This window comes from Canis lupus, chromosome 22 (assembly GCF_011100685.1).
Source record: "Canis lupus familiaris isolate Mischka breed German Shepherd chromosome 22, alternate assembly UU_Cfam_GSD_1.0, whole genome shotgun sequence".
NCBI lineage: Eukaryota > Metazoa > Chordata > Mammalia > Carnivora > Canidae > Canis > Canis lupus.
The window spans coordinates 4,908,609-4,929,545 of NC_049243.1; the positions used below are offsets into that span (position 1 = coordinate 4,908,609).

General features: G+C 38.1%; 2 protein-coding genes and 1 long non-coding RNA gene across 11 annotated transcripts in view; 2 read left to right on the forward strand and 1 right to left on the reverse strand.

The window, feature by feature from the left end:
* Nucleotides 1-20,937, reverse strand: part of LRRC63 (leucine rich repeat containing 63) — a 37,740-nt gene that overhangs the window by 2,063 nt on the left and 14,740 nt on the right. For 5 of the 6 annotated variants that reach the window (XM_038569547.1, XM_038569548.1, XM_038569545.1 and 2 more), the window contains exons 6-9: nucleotides 11,748-11,846; nucleotides 11,373-11,509; nucleotides 8,758-8,841; nucleotides 2,848-3,087 (exon numbers count right to left, since the gene is read on the reverse strand). In XM_038569547.1, the coding sequence (XP_038425475.1) occupies nucleotides 2,848-3,087; nucleotides 8,758-8,841; nucleotides 11,373-11,509; nucleotides 11,748-11,846 (560 nt within the window). The remainder of the gene's footprint in view (nucleotides 1-2,847; nucleotides 3,088-8,757; nucleotides 8,842-11,372; nucleotides 11,510-11,747; nucleotides 11,847-20,937) is intronic. The other variant, XM_038569550.1, reaches the window with a different exon arrangement.
* On the forward strand, nucleotides 1,677-10,056 carry LOC119865178. The gene is made up of 3 exons (XR_005376217.1): nucleotides 1,677-3,116; nucleotides 5,029-5,069; nucleotides 9,149-10,056. It is a non-coding gene; the product is annotated as an uncharacterized LOC119865178 (long non-coding RNA).
* LCP1 (lymphocyte cytosolic protein 1) overlaps nucleotides 12,494-20,937 on the forward strand; it is a 106,085-nt gene continuing 97,641 nt past the window's right edge. For 3 of the 4 annotated variants that reach the window (XM_038569538.1, XM_038569540.1, XM_038569543.1), the window contains exon 1: nucleotides 12,496-12,661. The gene's annotated coding sequence lies outside the window, so the exon portion shown is untranslated. Of the gene's footprint in view, nucleotides 12,662-20,937 lie in introns of all 4 variants that reach the window. The other variant, XR_005376213.1, reaches the window with a different exon arrangement.

Genomic DNA, 20,937 nt, shown 5'->3' on the forward strand with positions numbered 1-20,937 from the left:
CACTTTTTTTATTGGTGCACATTGAGGCAGCAATTATCATCCCTATGCCCAACTTTGTGTTCACATGTAACTATTTCTATGAGACAGATTCTGAAGATTTAAATTTCTGTTTCAAGGGGTAAGTAGGATACCATCCAACTGCATTCTACAAAGCTTTCGCCAATTTACAGCACTACTAATGGTATATGATAATCCAGTTTTGGGCCATCAAAGACAAAAAGTTTTAGAAAATTTTTATAAAGATTTTGTTTACTTGAGAGAGAGAGAGAGAGAGAGAGCATGAGCAGAGGGGAGAGGTAGAGAGAGAGGGAGAAGCAGACTCCCCACTGAGCCTGGGATCATGACCTGAGCTGAAAGCAGATGCTTCATTGATTGAGCCACCCTGGTGCCTCAAAGACAACATTGAATGTCCATTTATTTATTTATTTATTTACGTTTTTTTAATTTAAATTCAATTTGCCAACATACAATCTTTTTAATCTTGATAAAATAGGTAAACAAAAAATTTGTCATTGCTATTTGATATCGCAGTTCCTTGATTACTAGTGAGATCTAACACGCTTCATTTTTATCAGCTCTCTCTGTGTCATCATCCATGAATGGCATATTCCTATCACTTATACACTTTTTTATTGGTTCTATCTTTTCTTCTTGATTTCTTGGAGACATGTATATGTGTCAACAGCTATACGCATTGCAACATCTTCTTAATGGCTTTCATTGGTGGTGTCACATTATGTGGAAAATAAACACTTGTCAAATTTATAAAACATGGTTCTACTGTTTTATTTTTTGTTTTGCTTAACGTATCTTTATCATGCAGTCATACAGATTAGCCTCCTATACTTGCTTTTAAAGTCTTTTAAAGTTTGCTTTTCCTATTTAAATCATTAATCCAACTGAAATTATTTTATGTATGATAGTGACATGCAGATAACAGAAATATAACTGTACATTTTTTCCCTATAGGTGGCCAAATATCTCAGTATCGCCTGTTGAAAAGTCTCTCCTTTCCCTACTGATCCACAAGGCTATTTTGTCCAAGTTTTCACATATGCATGAGAATGTAACTGGACTATGTCTTCTCTTTCACTGGTTAATGTGTCTTTCCTTGCATGTAATACCACCTGTATTACTTTCTCTAACTTTATAATACATCTTTATATCTAGTCAGCAAGTCCCTTACTTTGTTAGGCTTCTCTTTCAGGCTTGTCTTGGCTATTTTGGGGTCTCTACTTTTCCATACACATGTTATAATCAGCTTATCAAGTTTCTCAGAAGACTGTTGGGGTTTTGACCAAAACCACATTGAATATACAGCTCTATTTGGGGAGAATTGATACATATTTTTTATGTTGCATCTTATTATACCCAAAAATGTATCTCACTTAATTCAGACTTCTTTACCTTTTTGTCAAGTTTTAAGTTTTCTCTCTGTACATGCTTTGTACATATTTCGATTGATATATTTCTAAGTATATCATGTTTCTTTCTGCTATTATAAAAAGTATCCCACAACTATTACATCTCTAATTTTTTTGAGAGAGAGAGAGATTGCCCACACATGCGTTCATGGAAGGAGGGGCAGAGGGAGGGGGAGAGAGAGAATCTTAAGCAAACTCCCTGCTGAGCACGGAGCCTGATGTAGGGCTGCACCTCACAACCCTGAGATCATGACCTGAGCTGAAACCAAGAGTCAGATGCTTAACCGAATGAGGCACCCAGGTGCCCCCACATCTCTAACTTCTTTGATGTTTAGTTTTAATTATACTTTCTTTCTTTCTTTTTAACACCACACCATAGACATTGTTATTATTATTTCATGTCATGAGCATTGACTCCTCAATGGATTAAAATTAAAAACTTTAGGTCCTCGTCCCCTTTTTATTGGTAGATTATTAATAACCTTTCTCCATTTCTTTGATGATTGCTAGTCCATTTAGGCTTCTGGCCTCAATATAATTACTCAATATAATTACTCAATATAATTAGTAATTGATATTACTAATATCAATATTAGTAATTTAAATACTCCTGGGAAATTTTACTTAAGCATACAACAAATATTGGTTAGATCAATAATATAAACACTGATGGGTGTAAACATAGTTTTAAATTATCTGAAGGAAGTAAGAGATAAGCTGAGTGGATTCCCCATGCATGGGGTTTAAAAACCCTAATCCTGATATTAGGCAATGATTCTCATGCTGGCATTAATCCCTGCACATCCCTGCTCTAAATATGACTGCTCTCTTTTTGGTCTCTAGGAAGTCAGAGTCTAAAGCATTTCCCTGCATAGGACGCCTGGGACTAAAGAACCCTCTTTTGGAGGAAACCACTTCCATGTCCTTAGTAATCCATAGAAAAAATTAATACCACAACTGGATAGGTGTTGCCAGTTACACCTCAGTAATTCGTAACTCACCCTGGAATTAAATAGTAACTTGAAAATATTAATAAATGGGCTGAACTCAGACAATATTATTATGCCTGAAGAGCCAGAAGAAGAAATTTGAAGAATGCTATGTATGTTCAAGGCTGGGGTGTAGGTATGTTAATAGTAAAATTGTCACCTGGCCTCGAATGGATAATATTTTAAATGCTCAAAAGTGTGTTTTTATTAAAAGGACTTCAGAGGTGCAGTCCGGGTGGCTCAGCGGTTTAGCGCCGCCTTCAGCCCGGGGTGTGATCCTGGATACCTGGGATCGAGTCCCACGTCAGGCTCCCTGCATGGAGCCTGCTTCTCCCTCCGCCTGTGTCTCTGCCTCTCTCTCTCATGAGTAAATAAATAAATAAAATCTTTTAAAAAAATAAAAAATAAATAAAAGGGCTGCAGAATTTGCTCACCATTTTAGTAGCTTTTGAATTTCCACTGGGATCGTATCGTAATGTTTATGTAGATTATTTTTTAAAAAGAAAAAAGAAGTAAGTTGAGTGAGATGCTGTGGGCTATTCAATGAATTTTCTTTCCAAAGAATAGGATGAGTGTAAGTATTCTCAAATTGGATTTTTTTCAGGTTAAGCTTCAAAATCGCAGGAGGAAAACTCGTTAGATCATTCCCATCAACATTCAGTTTTTCAAGTGATCTGCAAATAAAGGAAACCAAAACTAAAAGGTATTTATGCAATTCATAATACTGAAGTAAAATTCCATCTCAGTGTTCCTGCAAACTGGCATCAAACACAGTAGCAGTAAAATACAAGTGTTTAAGTGCTTCCTCAGAATCAGAGAATTATAAAGCAAATGAAACACTATATTATCATGCAAATAAATGCATTTGTGTGACTGGTAGAGTTAAAGTATGTACTTTGGGTCTTTGTAACATGTCATTATGGAAAAAAGAAAAATATAGATAGTGACACAAAGAAAGAATATATTTTCATAAACAAACTGAACATCAGGACATTTTTTCCCTCCAAGCCTAATCAAAACAGTGAAATTAACACCATCAAAATGTATCATGTTCTATGTCCCAATTTTGCTTTCCCATCACCTGAATACTTTGGTTTTTACTGTCAGTTGCTCCTTTGTTCAAAGAGAACCAACATTACTGATGTTCTCATTTTCTACTAGTTGTCTTGATGGTATTTGTTTGTTTGTTTGTTTGTTTTACAGACACTCATCTCCTTCCTACTTAGTGCTGGAGACAGAAAGAAAAAGTATCTGTTTATGAGGGACACATAAAAACAGATCAAGGGGCGCCTGAGTGGTTCAGTGGTTGATTGTCTGCCTTTGGCTTCTCCCTCTGCCTGTGTCTCTGCCTCTCTCTGTGTCTCTCATAAATAAATAAATAAAATCTTTAAGAAAAACTAAACCAAAAAAAAAAAAAACAGATCAAAGGCTAGTCCAACTTGTCAAAAGTGCTAAGAGGGAAGAGGATGACATGAGGACTTTAGGTCCTAAGTTGCTGAGGACTCCAGATTCTCGTGTGCAGTGTAGTTTCTCCCTCACACAATTTAAAGTCTTTGGTTCTGACTCCTGCTGACAGCATTAAAACATGGTCAAAGAAGGGATTTTAAAATAATGACACTAAAAAGATGGCACCTCAACTGTCTTCATCCTTCAGCCACCATCTGACTATGACACCTGTCACAGTCTGGGAAAGGTGAGCAAGACCTCAGGAGTTAGTTTGGTCCCAAAGGAGAGCCCTGGCATGGTCACTCTTCTCCCTCTACACCAGACACAAGCCTTGGGCCCAGTGACAAAGAGCTCTATGAACAACCAGAATAAGTGTGCTGTACTCTAGGGAGGTGCCAGTGAGGGTCCCCGAACACCCCTGGAGGAGGTTGCCCTGCCTGAACTGCTTTATCTTGAGGTTTCACCAGTGTGCGTTCCTCTTTCCTCTCGAGGAGCTTTGTGGAGTTTGATAGGCTGGACAATCTCTAAAGCTGGGAGAGCTCCACGTCGAGACAGCCTTTGCAGCTGAGCAGAAGCCGAGAAACTTCCATCAAGAAACGCTCTCTGGAAGTTGCTCTGAGAATGCTTTTGGTCTTGAGCAGAAGACACAGCAGCCAGAAGAGAAAAACTAACAAACACACAGAATAGTGCTCCTGAGGCAACTGTGCTCTGTGGAGGCAGAGAAGGAGTCAGGGAAACACGTAATAAAATTCACTTGACAAGACGCACACATGCGTGTACACGCACACACCTTCTTGAACAAATACATCATTTGTAAAACTAAAGAATTAAGTGGATGAACTGAAGAAGAACGTGATCTTCCTAAAGATCTGAAGTAGAGGCAAAGACAAAGTAGAAGTAACTCAAACAGAGCAAAAATATAAAGAAGAAGCATGAGAAAAAACTACATCGATGCCACAGAGGATAGCTCCAGGAGCCCTAATGTATAAATATAGGTTGTCTCAGGAAGGGAAAATGAAAGAGATGGAGAAGAGGTGATGGTTAAACCTATTTCTTTGACAAAAAAAAAAAAAGTTTAAGCTGGTGATTAAAAGTGTGCATTGCATTCCAGGAGAGACAGGTGTGATACTGTGATTTATGAGTAATACATATTTGGTCTTTGTCCACAGTTCCTGGCCCTGGTCCCAACACCCTTCAGTCTTCTGAGCAGGTAAGGACAAGGGGAACATCTTTTGTTCTAACATATTTTGTCTCTTGTCCTCAATTCTTTTTTTTTCTTTTTTCTTTTTTTGTCCTCAATTCTTGAAATCACTTCGGAACCATAAAAGTGAAAAGGGTGTCTTATTTTTCAGAACAAGCCCCTTTCCACCGCGACTGGGTCTCTGTTAATGAGGTGACTTGTGGAAAGCACAGAAGGATGAGGGCTGTTTCAGGGAATCCCATCATGATTGGCCATGATTTCCAGGGAGGGCCGAGGGTCTGGAGGTTGAATCATTCGCCGCTGGCCCCCGGTTTAATTAATCATACCTAGGTCATGAAACCTCCACACACAAAAACCAGAAAGAGAAGAGTCAGAGACCCTCCAGGTTGGTGAACCAGAATGCTTCAATATGCCAGTGTGCCAGCCCCCAAACTTCATGAGGACAGGAGGTTCCTTTATTTAGGATTTTGCCCAATGTATCGCTTTATCTGGCTATTGATTCATATCCTTTAATAGATAGATCCTTTGTAAAAAAACAAAAACAAAAAACAAAAAGCAGGAAATCCAGTGAGTAAACAGGTTTCCTGACCTATGCGAGGCAGGCTAGCAAATTAATGGAACCCAAAGAGGAGGTCACGGGAACTTCTGATTTCCAGCCAGTTGATTAGAAGTGCAAGTAACAACCTGGATTCATGAACGGCATCTGAAGTCCAAGGAGGGGGTCATGGGAACCTCCAGTCTGTAGCTGGTTGGTCAGAGCCACAGGTCATAACATGGGCTCACAGTTTGTATCTGAAGTGGGTGAGGGGGGTCGCCTTATGGTACTGAGCCCTCAACCCATAGAAGCTGATGCCGTCTCCAGGTAGATAGTGTCGGGATCGAGTTGAATTGTAGGACACCCACTGGAGTTGCTTATTGGTGTGGGGACATTTGTTTCCCCCAGCCATGATGGAATTAGGTGCAGGACAGTTTCAGCAGGTTAACAAAAAGACACACTCAAGCATAATCTGATAAAATTCCTGAAGACTAAAGACCATGACAAAAAAAATCACAGTCTTTCCAGATAAAAGGAAGAACTACTTAAAAAGAAAAAGAAATTAAACTGGCATCAGGCACCTGTGTGCAACACTGGATCTAGGGGAGGGTGGGGTGCTGGTGACCACTTATGGGAAGGGCTGCAGTACACTACTGCTCACTCACTGGAGCCATCAATTATCTGTTAGGGTTAAAGATTCAAGAAAAAAATGACCCACAAAACCCATCAGAGGAAAATTAATTAAGAAAACTCTAAATAGCCAATGAATCAAAGGAGGTATCTCCAGGTTCTGTAGGAGACAAAAGAAGGGCAGGAAGGTATGAGTCTTGAAACAGACAGAGTCAAATATAAATGGAGAATGATTGCAAATGTTCATGTTTATTTCTCAGGGTGAAATAAATTATTCTTTAAATAACGAGAGTTGTAACGCAGAGGAAAATACTAATGAAAATACGAAACAAAAGTTTCTAAAACCATCTCAACAACACCTTGAATCAGATAAGGGGTTAGTGCATTTGGAGGGAAGGTGGGAAGATAAAGAGGATTCTAAGGGTCTCTACTATTGATAGAAGACAGCAGAGGGGGATGGATCGCCATAGTGGGGGAAGTAGCTTTTATATTGATTTTACAAAATATTTTTTAAAATGTGTCTGTGGGGCAGCCCGGGTGGCTCAGCGGTTTAGCACCTGCCTTTGGCCCAGGGCGTGATCCTGGAGACCCGGGATGGAGTCCCACGTCGGGCTCCCTGCATGGAGCCTGCTTCTCCCTCTGCCTGTGTCTCTGCCCCTCTCTCTCTCTCTCTGTGTCTCTCATGAATAAATAAATAAAATCTATAAAATAAAATAAAATAAAATAAAATAAAATAAAATAAAATAAAATAAATAAAATAAAATAAAATGTGTCTGTGTGTTTGGAGGGAAAAAAGATAGCCAGTAATAGTGTGGGAAAGTACAGTAGAGTTCCAGAATTAATGAAGGAGAAAAAAAAGGGAAGAAATAACATTCAGAAAAAAAAAAAATCAAACACATATGCACACACGCATACACATCCAGAGAAGCCAAATAGGAAAAGAGAAAACAGTAAATTAGTAAATACAAAGCAAAATGGAAGGAAAAAATTGAATATATCACTCATAACAAATGTGAACAGGAGGAATTATTCTATTAAAATATAAAGATTATCACATGGGGAACACCTGGGTGGCTCAGTGGGCTAAGTCTGCCTTCTGCTCACGTCATGGTCCCGGGGTCCTGGGATTGAGGCCCTCATCGGGCTCCCTGCTCAGTGGGGAGTCTGCTTCTCCCTCACCCTCTGTTGCTCTGCCGGGCTCATGTTCTCTCTCTCTCTCTCTGTCTCTCTCTCTCATAAATAAATAAATCTTAAAAAAAAAACCACATTGTCACAGGAGAAATTAAATAATTGGTACAAATATTAGAAAAGCAGAAATAAAATTATTTCACTTCACTGAAGATAAGACTACGCTCCCAGAAAACCAAAGAAAATCTAGTAAAACTGAACCAGAATGAAGATAATTTGGGTTAGATAGCTTGATTTTAAATTCACATAAAGAAAGACATAGCTTTTCTCTATTCTGTACTGACAATGGTCAGCTAGGAAGAAAAATTAGAGAAAATGTTATATTCATAGTTGCAACACTATGAAATATTCTAAGTAGAATACTTAAAAGAAAGTAATGGTAGTAAAGTAATGGTAGTAAAGATAAGGGACTTATGTGAACTGAGTCATACCTTTTTTTATAGGTTTTATTGATTTATTTTAGGGAGGGGAAAACGCAAAGGGAAAAGAGAGGGAGAGGGAAAGAATCTCAGGCAGACTCTGTGTGGAGCCTGAGACCAGGCTCAAGGTGGGGCTCCATCTCACAACCCTGAAATCATGACCTGAGCCAAAATCAAGAGTCTATGCTTTACCGACTGAGCCACCCCGGCACCCCAAGTCATAAATTCTTATGGACATAAAACAAGACCTAAACAAGTGAAAAAATATGCTGTACTTTAGGATGAAAAGACTTCTTAACATCAGAAATGTAAATTCTTCAAACATTGATATACAAACTCAAGATAATTCCAGTGGAAATTTCAATTTTGTGTTTATGTTTTTCTGGGGGTGGAGAGGCTTGGAATTATATTAAGTGATCTTAAAGCCTCTGATCTAAAGAGAATAGTTAAGAGACTATTAAGGAAAAATAATCTTCCTACTAATTACTAAACATTATTCTAAAGTCATAATCAAAATAGTATGGTACTGACCTAGAAGGACATGGATGAACTTCAGAGACTTTTTAAAAATCAATGTAAGGAACAATCAGAGCTTGGTATTAAGATTATACTGCATTTATGTATTTCCTTACCCCAAATGAATAAAACTGGTAAGAGCTACAGGTCTATGCACAGAAAAATGGACAACATTAAGCTTGTCATTGTATCAAGTAGCCATTGGTACAGCTTTTAAATAAGTACTAGAAATGTTATGTCTTAAACATACCAATCATTCAAATCACACTTCTGTAAACTTCATGTTTTCATGTGTTATGTTTTGTGACTATTACATATATGAAAGAACTCAATTTTCTCCAACCAATCACCACCAAATATATCCTTAGAGGGCATACGGCTTTGTGTGTACTTATGACTTCCAAAGTACCTGAGTTTCTGGATTTCATTTGGAATAGAATCAATACTATTGTAGGAAATATCAAGTTCCTCAAGATGGGACAATGAGAATAACCTTAAATAGAAAGAGAAAACGGAATTAAAAATGATTACATTTGTCATTTTACTGGGCATGAATGAAGACTTAAATACTTGAGCAAATAGGTAGAAGGACAGAGAAACCACATTTTTCTATGATCTTGAAATTTATGGACTTCTTTTCATTACAGGCGGTTTAATTACAATCGAAGTTCCTAAAATGATTCATTTATCCTTTAAGAGTGCTTTGAAACGTTTGGAGTGGGTAAAGCCTCATACAGAAAAAGCCATCTGAGAAGTTTCTAACACCTTTAGATACATTCTTTTCTTGGTTGCTGTCTTAGTTTCCTAGGGCTGACATAACCAAGGACCAGGAGCTCATGTGGCTTAGAGCAACGGACACTTATTCTCTCACAGTTCTGGAGACCGGAAGTCCGAAATCAAGGTGTCAGTGGAGTTGGTTCTTTCTGGAGGCTTTGAGGGCCCTCTGGAGAGGCTTGGGGGATGGAAAAGACAAGAAACAGAAAGGAAAGGGGGGAGGGGACAAAGAGAGGGGAGAGATCCAATCTGGTGATGTCATTACCCCTTCAATGAACAAAAATCACCCTGCATATTTCATGAACAAATGCTGTCTCAAAGCTTTGGGAAAAAGAAGAAACCATTTGGATTTTTGAAATGATTTACTGTCTTTATTTCACAAGAAAACTAAATGAACAAATCAAAGACTTTTCATGGTTACAAAACCTCAAACATTTAACCTGAGTTGATTATACCTTTGCATAGTATAATCAAGGGCATAGTTGTGACTGTAGAGGGCCTAACTGGAAGGGGCGTAGCTAGAATGAGAACCCGGTTCTTTAGGTCGTCAGAGCCTGGGTTTTCCTTTCTGCATTTGCTTTATACTCTACAGCCCAAGCAGGCCGAAGCAGAAAGAAGGACAACAAATATTCAGGCCTCGGTGTATTTGTGCTGTCAATCTTCCCTTGATATGCATACATAACCCATGTCATTTAATAAGAAATACACTGCTTTATTTTAGAAGCACTAATATTTTTGAGAAATAGCTCCTTAAAACTTTTCGAGTTATAAGCAATAGTTCAGCAATAGTTCAAGCTAATTTGTCTAATCTTTAAATGGTGAACAGTGTTAATCCTCTAGTTAGGAGCAAGTTGTAGTTGCTTTGGGAATTTCTACATTTTGTTTAAATGATGGTTGCGCTTATTAAAGTTTATAATTACAATTTTATAGATGATCAGATATAAATTTATATTTAGATGCATATATGTATATACATATATCATATATGTGTGTCTCTCTTTGCACATATATATGTAGTTATGTGCACATATATACACACAGAAATATATATACACATATATATACATAGAAATGATCATAGATATGTGTGTACACACAGAGTAGTATACATACATATATTATTTAGCCCTGTTCATGGGGAGTGTCTAGTAGCAATGTCATCCCAATAGCAATGGGACATCTAACACCCAGATCTCGGTTTTTAAATAGTCTTCCAATAACAAGGAAACAGAGTCTCCTTAGAGAAATAACTGCTTCTAGCATCAAGACAGGGAAAATGCAATTTATGTTACTGTTAAAAAATATAGATGATTTAAACAGAAATAAAATACACACAATGCAATAATACTCTTACTTTCAGTGTTTATTTTTTATGTATATTATGTGTAATGTGAAATCCATATATATATATTTTTTTTATACAGAAATGGTATAACTTTCGCCTGATTTTTTGTTCTTTTAAATGACGGAGTAGTCTTAGAGTTTATGAATGTAGAATTTGTTGCGGTGATAATTATAAACAGTGCTGGGTGAACAACTTTATAAATGAATTTTGATGCATTTCCTTAACTACTGTGAGAATCTTCTTTACAAAATGTTATTCGACTATTTAAGAGTCCCTGTCCCTTTGCCCTTAACCCACATGCAATTTGCTCAACTCTTAACAGGAAGACATATCTTGTTTTGCATTTGGCCAAGGGGCTTAGGGGTTAGATAATTTCCAGTCCAAAGGTCGGGAGAAATTCCATCTCTTTTATACCCAAATATCAACATTCCTATTAAAGGATGTTATGTAACATACTGGCTAATTTTCTTAGTTTTATAGATTAGGAAAGACCAAGAAGGTCAAGTGATTTTCTCCAGATGAAACAGACCATCATCAACTTTGAAGTTAAAAGTCTAGGTTTCCTAATTCCACATTCAGTGCCCTTTCCGTATCCCAAAAGGCTGTCAAGGGATCAGTGTAAGTTTTTCACTTAAGCCTCTTTCTAGGATTGGGGTTCATTTAACCCATACTCAAATAATGGATCTCTAGATGAGCATTCACTAGCCCCACATTAATTGCCGTCTATGTAGCTGCTAGGATTACTTTGAGCACAATGACAAGAAGCAAATCAGCTAATCAGAAGAGAATGGGAAACATTTAATGGCTAAAAAAGTTGCTAGCTGCTTTCAAAAGGGAAATTGATCTCTTTCTAAATCATAAATTCTTTATTTTCTGGGCTCATAATCTCAGACTCTCGGCCTTACCCAGGTGGAAGAGTAGTAATCAAATTAAAGGCAATGCTGAAAATTCTAAGGAACTTAAGTTGTTGAATTTCAGAAGGGATTTCTTTGATAGGATTATTTCTCAGCAATAGTATTTGTAAATTTTTAAGACAAAATACCTGAGGAGCAGAAAAGAGAAACAAACATGAGTAGAACGATAAATGTGCACATCTCTACGTGGTGCACTTTATAAACCCTTTGGACCAATGTAAGAGAATCAGCAAAGGAACATCCAGTGGCTGCATCATCTATCTCATTTTTAACTCTTTTCCAGGTTATCATAAGGGCCTATTTTTTATTATAATTATTACTAATAAGAAATTAGTGCAATATACACAATGATAAAAATGGACTCACTTCTGTGGGGAAGTGACTGATGTCATTAAAGGATAAGTTAAGATATATCAGCTGGGAAGCCAAAGGCGTTAAGTCCGGACAGTTCATGAGAAAAAAGCCCTAAGAGAAAGTGACAGGAGAGAAGAGGTTAACTATTAACTAGTTAGAAGAGGTAAATAATAATTATTAACAATGCACAAAATATTTTATCCAGAAGTAAAAAAAAAAAAAGAAATGAGCGCATAATCTGAGTGACAGTGCTTGACACTATATACTAGCAAGCCTCTACTCACCTTCCATTCATTTACGAAAGTCTGTCATAATAAACAATTCCTTAAATATGCAAAAGATAGAAACAAAATAGAAACACTGCTAAGTATTCGTGTATGTAAAAGTACGGCACTATACGTGTGACAGGAATTATTTTGAATTAACCACAAGCAAACATTTATGTAGCGTCTTCTACATGCTGAAGTGTAAGTAAATATATTTTATATTTAATTATCTCTCTTATTTTTGTTCATGTTTCTATTTCTGTTATCTTTCTATTAATCTAATGTCTATCTAAAATTTCTTGCTTAAATATGCCAATTCTGATTGAGGAAAACTGTGCCTGGCTAGGAACTGAACGTTCATGCTCCCCACAAATTCCTATGTGAAAGCCCCAATCCCCAATATGATGGCATTTAGAGGTGGGGCCTTTGTGAGGTAATTAGGGTTAGATGACACCTTAAGGGTGGAGCCCTTATAGTGGGATTAGTGCCCTTATAAGAAGAGGAGGGGACCAGAACTCTCTCTCTCTCCCTCTCTCCTTCCCCCCACCCCACCCCCAACCAGGTGAGGATGCAGGAAGAAGGCAGCTGTGAGCAAGAGACCTCTAACCAGGAAATAAATCAGCTGACACCTCAGTGTTGGACTCCCCGGCCACCAGAACTGTGAGAAATTAGCATTTGTTGTTTAAGTCACTTAGTCTATGGTATTTTGTCATAGCAGCCGGAACCCATTAAGACATGTCTGGTGCCCCCAGCATCTTTAATGCCCCAGGAAAATTGAAACACTGATTTCTTAAAGGTCATAGAGTCATTAATGGTCAGCTGAAGGGGCCAAAGAATCCCATTGTTGGAGGATCAGACCTCAGCTTGTAGAGAAGCGGGATGTTGCTGCAGGTGCGTTGGGCTATACCACGTACCGTGTAAGAATGAAAGGCTCGTGGCTAAAGGACCTTGAGGCTGACAGTACTGGTTTCAAGACTGACCTTTTATTAAAGTATTACTATTTGTAAATGTCTATATAGACGAAGTAGGTATTCTTTTTTTTTTTTTTCCTGTCATTAAACATTTTTCCCTGCAGAGCTAGCACCGCACTTACGTAGTAGAAATGTTGTCTGTCATAATCTCTAATCCTCCCACTTACTGTGTTCAGACAACCAGCGCCTTTACACTTCCTTCTGCCTGGAAAGTCCTTCTCTCATCTGGTCCCGTGAACTATATAGTCTCTCATCCTGGCCTGCGGAGAGTCAGCTATCTGCTCCCAGGTGCTCTGACCAGAGAGGCCTTCCCTAACCAACCTTTAGTAAATAGCAACCTCTCAAACCAGTGCTCCATCAAGGATTCCCTGTCCCTGTCCGTTGTTTCATTTTTCTTCATAACGCTTGTCATTACAGGACAGACTACGGACACATACATGCATGACCTCACCCTGCTAGAGTACAACAAGCTCCGTGAAATAGAGATTCTCTTCTGTTTTGCGCACTGATACATAGTGAGATAGCTTACCACTGGGACATGGTGGGTTCTTAATAAATATTGGCTGAGTGAATGCCCAGAACCTTCATGTTGCCTCATGGAATCCCAGGGACCTTCCCTATAGGGCCGGCCCGCCGTAGGTACCCTGGATCTCTATTTTATCATCCCACTATAAGACCTGTTTGCTGTGATTATCGTGGAAAAGATGTGAAGAACTGAGCACTAAGAATGTGGAGACTTTCCCCATCTCTTGAGCCGCTCTAGTAGCAACCTTTAACTACTCATGTCCTGGTCTGTATCAATCAGTCCACTTGTCCTGTGCAAGTTTTTGTTCATATAGAATTTACTTCTTTTAATAAGGTCCCCAAACTAGATCAGGAATTATGACTTTTGATTCTTTTATATCACCCCCCCCCCCCCACCAGAGCTCAGGATTCTACTCCGGAGTCAAATATTTTTGAAAATAATATTAATGGCTGTGGAAATAAATTTTTTCTTCATTAGCTCCGCTCAACTCTTTAAGAGCTACATTCTTTCTCCATTTAAAGCAAGTAGATTAGTGAGGAGGCTGAGTAGCTCAGTCAGTTAAGCATCTGCTTTCAGCTCAGGTCATGATCCCAAGGCCCTGGGATCAAGCCCTGGGATCAAGCCCTGCATCCGGCTCCCTGCTTGGCAGAGAACTTGCTTCTCCCTCTCCCTGTGCTGCTCCTCTGTTGTGCGCTCTCTCTATATATATATATCTCTCTCTCAAATAAATGAAATCTTTATTTAAAAAAAATAAAGCAAGGATTAGCAAACTACACTCTGCCACCTGTTGTTCTAAATAAATTTTTACTGGAACACAGCCATCTTCATAAGTTTAAGTATTGTACATAGCTGCTTTTGCACTACACAACAGAGCTCCCGCTGCATAGAGCACCCCAGGACACCCCAGTCTGTGCCCCATCTCAGTTCCAGCCACCCTACCAGGGTGACGTTATGCTGCGCATACTAGGGGCACTTGGCTTGCACACTTCAGCTTCAGCTGTCCTGTCGGGGTATCCTCTGCACAAAGAATCCCCAGCCCATGGCATACTTCACTCCAGCCATCCCACTGGAACAGCCCCAGCTCAGAGTGCTCTGGGATCCCCAGCCCATACCAGCCACAGCACATGACCGGAAATGTCAAAAGGACACAGAAACCAACTTGAATGGGCTTTTACTAACGAGATCTGGGACAACTTGAGAATAAAAATAATGGCCCGCCACATGAAACAATGATGTAAGTTAATAAATAAATCGAACATTTGATGAGAAATAGGGTTGCTTGCATAGTTTTTACGTATTAAGTACAAAGGGGAAAAGAGCAACAGGGGAGAAGCTCTGAAGGTACCACTTAATACAAGTAATCTGAGTAAACCCTGTTAGTAATGGATTCAACTGAAATCATGTACCATGTGATAAGACAGGATGAAAAAAAAAAAAAGCTTTTGAATATTAATGCCAAAGGTGAGTGACCTGTATCTAATCAGAAAATCTAAGACAAACCCACAATAATGCACATTTTGCAGAATAACTTGCCTGTAATTTTTTTTTTTAAGTTTCGAAGTCATGAAAGTCAAAGAAAGCCTACCAGCTAGGACAAAAACTGAAGCAATTGTACTCAACATGTGACCCTAAATTGGATCCCTCTTTTATGAAGAACTTTATGGGCTAAACTGGCAAACGTCAGATGGGATCTCTTGGTTGAATAGAGTAATGAATCAATATTAATTTCCCGATTTCGAAGGTTATCCCATGGTTATGTAGGAGAATGTTCTTGTTTGCAGGGAATACGTCCTAAAGTATTCGTGGGGTAATGAAGCATATCTGCAAGTTTCCTTTGTACTTTTCTTGTAACGTCTCTGTAACTTCCAAATCATTTCAAAATTAAAATATTCAAAGATAGGACACTTCAAAAACCGTGGGGGAGTACAGTCATGATTGCAAGAAAATTTAGAGCCTTAAATACATAAACAAGAAAAGGAAAGGCTGAAAATCAGTGATGTCCACATTCGTGTAAGGAAGTTAGGCAAAGGATAGCAAATGAATGCCTCCAAAAGAAGAAAGATAATAACAATAAATAAGAGCAAAAATTAATAAAATGAAAAACAGAATGTCAAAAAGCTGGTCCTCTGAAAAAACAAATAAAGGAATATAATCAGAGTTTGTTTGTTTTTTTTTTAATTGACCTCCCCTGAGTTTTTAATTTTAGTTCTACAGAGAATTTTAGTCATCACACCACAGTGGAATCTGACCGTGGTTTCAGTTTGTCATTCTTGATGATGACAAGAACATTCTCAGGTTCTGAATGGCTGTTAGCATAATCTCCTTTGCAAAGGATTTGTTGAAGTCTTCTGTCCACTTTTTTTTTTTTTTTTAATGCAAATGGCAAAACTCTAGATGGCCTCGATGATTTTGTCTCTGGTGATAGTTCTATGTCAGATTTTAAACTTTTGACTTTGTTCCCAGCAACCATGCTGAGTTTACTTATTGGTAGGGTTTTTTTTTTCTTGACCTTCCTTAGGCTTTTCTACAGAAGCAATCATGTTGCATGCCAAGGAAGATAGTTTTACTTCCTCCTTTCTGATCTTCCTTATCTTACAGAAGTGGCTAGAACCATCATTACAATGTGGAATAAAATCGAAGGAAAAAATTTTCTTGCCTTGCTCCTAATCTTGGGGATTAGCACCCCTTTCTTTATCAACCCTTACTGATTCTATATGGTATTGGTTGCAGAGTTTTCATAGATAGCCTTTATTTAATTATGAAAGGTTTCTCTAATCCTAGTCTATTTAGAGGTATATTTAGGGATTTTTTACATCTTTTATTTTTCCAAAGATTTTATTTATTTATTGGACAGAGAGAGGGAGCGACAGAGAAAGAGCATGAGCTGGCGGGAGGGTCAGGTGGAGAGCTGGAAGCCGAGTCCCCATCCCAGGACCCCAGGATCAGGACCTGAGCCCAGTGAAAACCCTTAACTCATTTAGCCACCCCAGTGCCCCTTTCTTTCATGTTAAATGGGTGTTGAATGCGATTAGGTTTTTGCATTTATTGCGATGATATTACTGAGAATAACATTGATTTTCAAATATGAAAACAACTTTCAATTTCTTGTGAAAACTCCATGTAGTCATGACATGGTATCCTTCATTTTTAATTTTCGATATTGCTGAATTTGATTTGGAAGTTTTGCACTGACGTGTATGAAAAATAGTGGCCTATAATTTTCCTTTCTTATAATATCCTTGTCTGGTTTTGGTGTGGGAGTTATATGGGCATTATAAAATGAGTTCATGTAAACTGGTATTATTTCTTCCTTCAATGTTTGGTAGACCCGCCGGGGAAGTCCTATGTGCCTGGAGCTTTCTTTGTGTGAAGGCTCTTAATTAAAATTTTAATTAGATTTTGTTACAGGCACAAAACTATATTGGCGTTCTATTTCTTGTTGTGCCTGTTTTGGCAAGTTATGTTTTCCAAGGAATGTTTCCATTTCATCACAGCCGTGGCACTTACTGGGAAAAGGTTGTTCTTAGTGTTTTGTTATCTTTTATTTTAATGTCTGGGAGACATGTGGTCATTTCTCCTTTTTTATTTTGAATTCGGCACTTAGAGTTTTCTTTCTTTTTTCCTTAACCAATCACATTATGGATTTAGAAATTTCATTAATCCTTTTAAAGAACCAAAGTCTTGTCAAATGCCTTTTCTGCATCAATTAAGATGATTAGGTTTTCCCCCTCTATGCATTAATGTATATTGACTGATTTTCTGATGTTGAACTATCCTTTTATTTCAAAAATAAATGTCACTACGTTATTATGTATAATCCTTTTAATTTCTCGGACTCCATTAGTTAGTATTTTGCCGAGGATTTTTAATCTATATTCATAAGGGGTGTTGGTCTGTGGTTTTCTTGTGGTGTCTTTTGTTCCTCTGGCACCCAGGTTATATTGACAGCATAGAATGTGTTAGAGATTGTGATATTCTAATTTTAAAAAATATGTATTTGGTCACTCAGGTGACCAAAATATATATCTCATATGTATTTGGGCTTCATTCAAAGTTCCTAGCCCACAGGTACCCCAAATTCTTTTTTAATTAATTAATTTATTTGTTTTATTTTTTTATTGGAGCTCAATTTGCCAACATATAGCATAACACCCAGTGCTCATCCCACCAAGTGCCCCCCTCAGTGCCCATCATCCAGTTACCCCAACACCCCCCCCCCGCCCACTTCCCCTTCCACTACCCCTTGTTCGTTTCCCAGAGTTAGGTGTCTCTCATGTTTTGTCACCCTCACTGATATTTTCACTCATTTTCTCTATTTTCACTCCTTTCCCTTTATTCCCTTTCACTATTTTTTATATTCCCCAAATGAATGAGACCATGTAATATTTGTCCTTTACCGATTGACTTATTTCACTCAGCACAATACCTTCCAGGTCCCTCCACATCAAAGCAAATAGTGGGTACCCCAAATTCTTGAAATTTCTGGAATCATGAGAGCAATGGGAACATCTTTTGTTATATACGTAAATCCCTTGTCCTCAGTTCCTGAAATCACTTCAGAACTGTAAAGGTGAAATGCAGGTCTTGTTATTCACACCATGCTTCTTTGTACTACAACTGGGTTTATGGTAATGAGGTGACTTTTGGAAAGCACTGAAGGATGGAGGCTAGTTTCCAAGGGAACCAACCATATGATTAGAGGGTTGGCGCTTTCTGCCTCACCAACTCCCCTCCTCCAGAGAAGGGAGAGGTGTTGGGAGAGGTGTTGGGAGATTGAGCTCAATCACCAAAGGCCAATGGTTTAATCAATTATGCCAACTTAATAAAGACCCTGTAAAAACCAAGAGGACGTGATTTGGAGAGTGTCCAGGGACAAATATGTGGAGATTTGGGGAAAGCTGTGCCTGGAAAGGGCATGAAAGCTCCATACCCTTTTTCCACACCTTGTCCTATGTATCTCTTTTATCAGACTGTTGATTCATATCCTTTAGTTCCTTTAATATCCTTTGTAATAAGCCAGTTATTTAGTAAGTAAGTGGAATTCCTGAGTTCTGTGAGCCACTCTAGCAAATTAATTGAACCCAGGGAGAGGGGCATGGGAACTTCTAATTTATAGCCAGTTGGTCAGAAGTGCAGGTAACACTCGGGGCTTCTAGTTGGCATTCTGAATTGTTCAGTCTTGTAGGACTGAACATTTTCCCCATGGAATCCAGTGTTATCTCTAGGCAGAATTGAGCTGAATGGTAAGACACTCAGCTGATGTCTGAGAACCGCTTGGTGGTGTGGGGAAACTATCCTCCCACCGTGGTGGAACTGGGTTCAGAATACTAAAAGAGGTGTTCCCTCCTCTTGTCTTCTGGAAGAGTTTGTGAAGTATAGGTGTTCATTTTTCTTTAAAAATAGCAACCACTGCTATTTTTATGGTCTCCATAGTTTTGCCTTTTCCAGAATGCTTTTTTATTGTTGTTCTTTGATTACTGCCTTCTTGGCAATTAATTATTTTGCAATCTGTCATATTGATTCTCTTCTCATTCTCGTATATGTACATGTTTGAGATAGTTTCTTAGTAGTCATTACCATGGAGATTACAGTTGGCATCTCAAATTTAAACAATCTAGTTTGGATCGATGCCAAGTTAACTTCAGTAGCACATAAAGTCTTTGCTCCTATACAACTCTACCCCTGCCCTACTTTATGATGTTTTGTCAAAAATGTCATTTTTGTACATTGTGTGTCCCTTAACATAGATTTATAATTATTGTTTTAGGCATTTGTCTCTTAAATCATATAGGAAATAAAAAGAAGTGCTGCAAACCAAAAATAGAATAGTACTGGGCTTTATATATACCTATGTAGTTACCTTTACCAAATTCCTTTTTTTCTTTCTAAGGTTTTGAGTTGCTGTCTAATGTCTTTTCATTGCAACCTGAAGAACTCTCTTCGGTATTTCATATAGAATAGGTGCACTAATAACAAACTCCCTCAGCTTTTGGTTCCTTAAAACATCTTAATTTCTTATTTGTTTTTTGAAAAGTAGTTTTGCTGGATATAGGATTCTTGGTTGAGAGATTGATTTTCTTTCATCACTTTAAAGATGTCATCCCATTACTTTCAGAAATCTTACATGATTTCTGATGACAAATTGGCTATTAAGTTTGAGGAACCCTTATGCATGACAAATCATTCCTCTCTTGCTATTCTTAAGATTTTTCTCTAGCTTTTGACAATTTGATTGTAATGTGTCTCAGTGTGAATCTCTTTGTGTTTATCCCTCTTGGAATTTTTTTTTAAAGATTTTATTTATTCATGACAGACAGAGAGAGAGGCAGAGATACAGGCAGAAGGAGAAGCAGGCCCCATGCAGGGAGCTTGATGCTGTACACTATCCCAGGACTCCAGGATTAGGTCCTGGGCCGAAGGCAGGTGCTAAAACCGCTGAGCCACCCAGATATTCCTTCCTTCTTGGAATTTGTCAAGCTTCTTGGATCTGTAGATTTGTAGCTTTAATCAAATTTGGGGAAGTTTTGGCCATTATTTCTTCAAAAATTCCTTCTGTGCTTTTCTTTCTCCTTTTTTTCTAGGACTTCTATTATCTATATTTGGTACACGTGATGGCGTCTGACTGGTCTCTTAGCTTCTGTTCATTTTTCTTCTCCTTCTTCTCTTCTTTCTTTCTTCTTCTTCTTTCTTCTTCTTCTTCTTCTTCTTCTTCTTCTTCTTCTTCTTCTTCTTCTTCTTCTTCTTCTTCTTCTTCTCCTTCTCCTTCTCCTTCTCCTTCTTCCTCTTCTTCCTCTTCTTCTTCCTCTTCTCTTCATCAAACGGATGATTTCAGTTGACCTATCTTCCAGTTCTCTGATTCTTTCTTCTCTTGCTCAAACCTAATATTAAAAACTTCCAAAGAGTTTTTTGTTTTGGTTATTGTATTTTTCAGCTCTTTTTGGTTCCCTTTTGTAATTTCTCTTTATTGATAAATGTCTACTCACACAATATTCTTCTGGGTTGTTTTTTTTGTTTTGTTTTGTTTTGTTTTTTTAAGCTACTTCAGAATATTTAAGACAATGGATTTAAAGGTTTTTTTCTAGTAAGTCCAATGTCTGTGCTTCCTCAGAGTCAGTTTCTATTAATTTCTGCTGTGATGGGCCATATTTCTTGTTTCTTCACATGCTCCATATTTTTTATTGAAAACTGAACACTTTGAATATTATTATGTGGTAACTCCAAAAGCCATAATATCTCCCTCTCCAGCGTTTATTTTTGTTGCTTGCTGTGGGCTGTAGTTGTTGGTTTAGTGCTTTTTCTAAATTGTTTTTGTTAAGTCTTTACATTTTCACATGCTGTCTTTGAAATTTCTGCTCCTGGGACACCTGGGTAGCTCAGCGGTTGGGCGTCTGCCTTTGGCTCAGGGCGTGATTCCGGGATCCGGGATCGAGTCCCACATC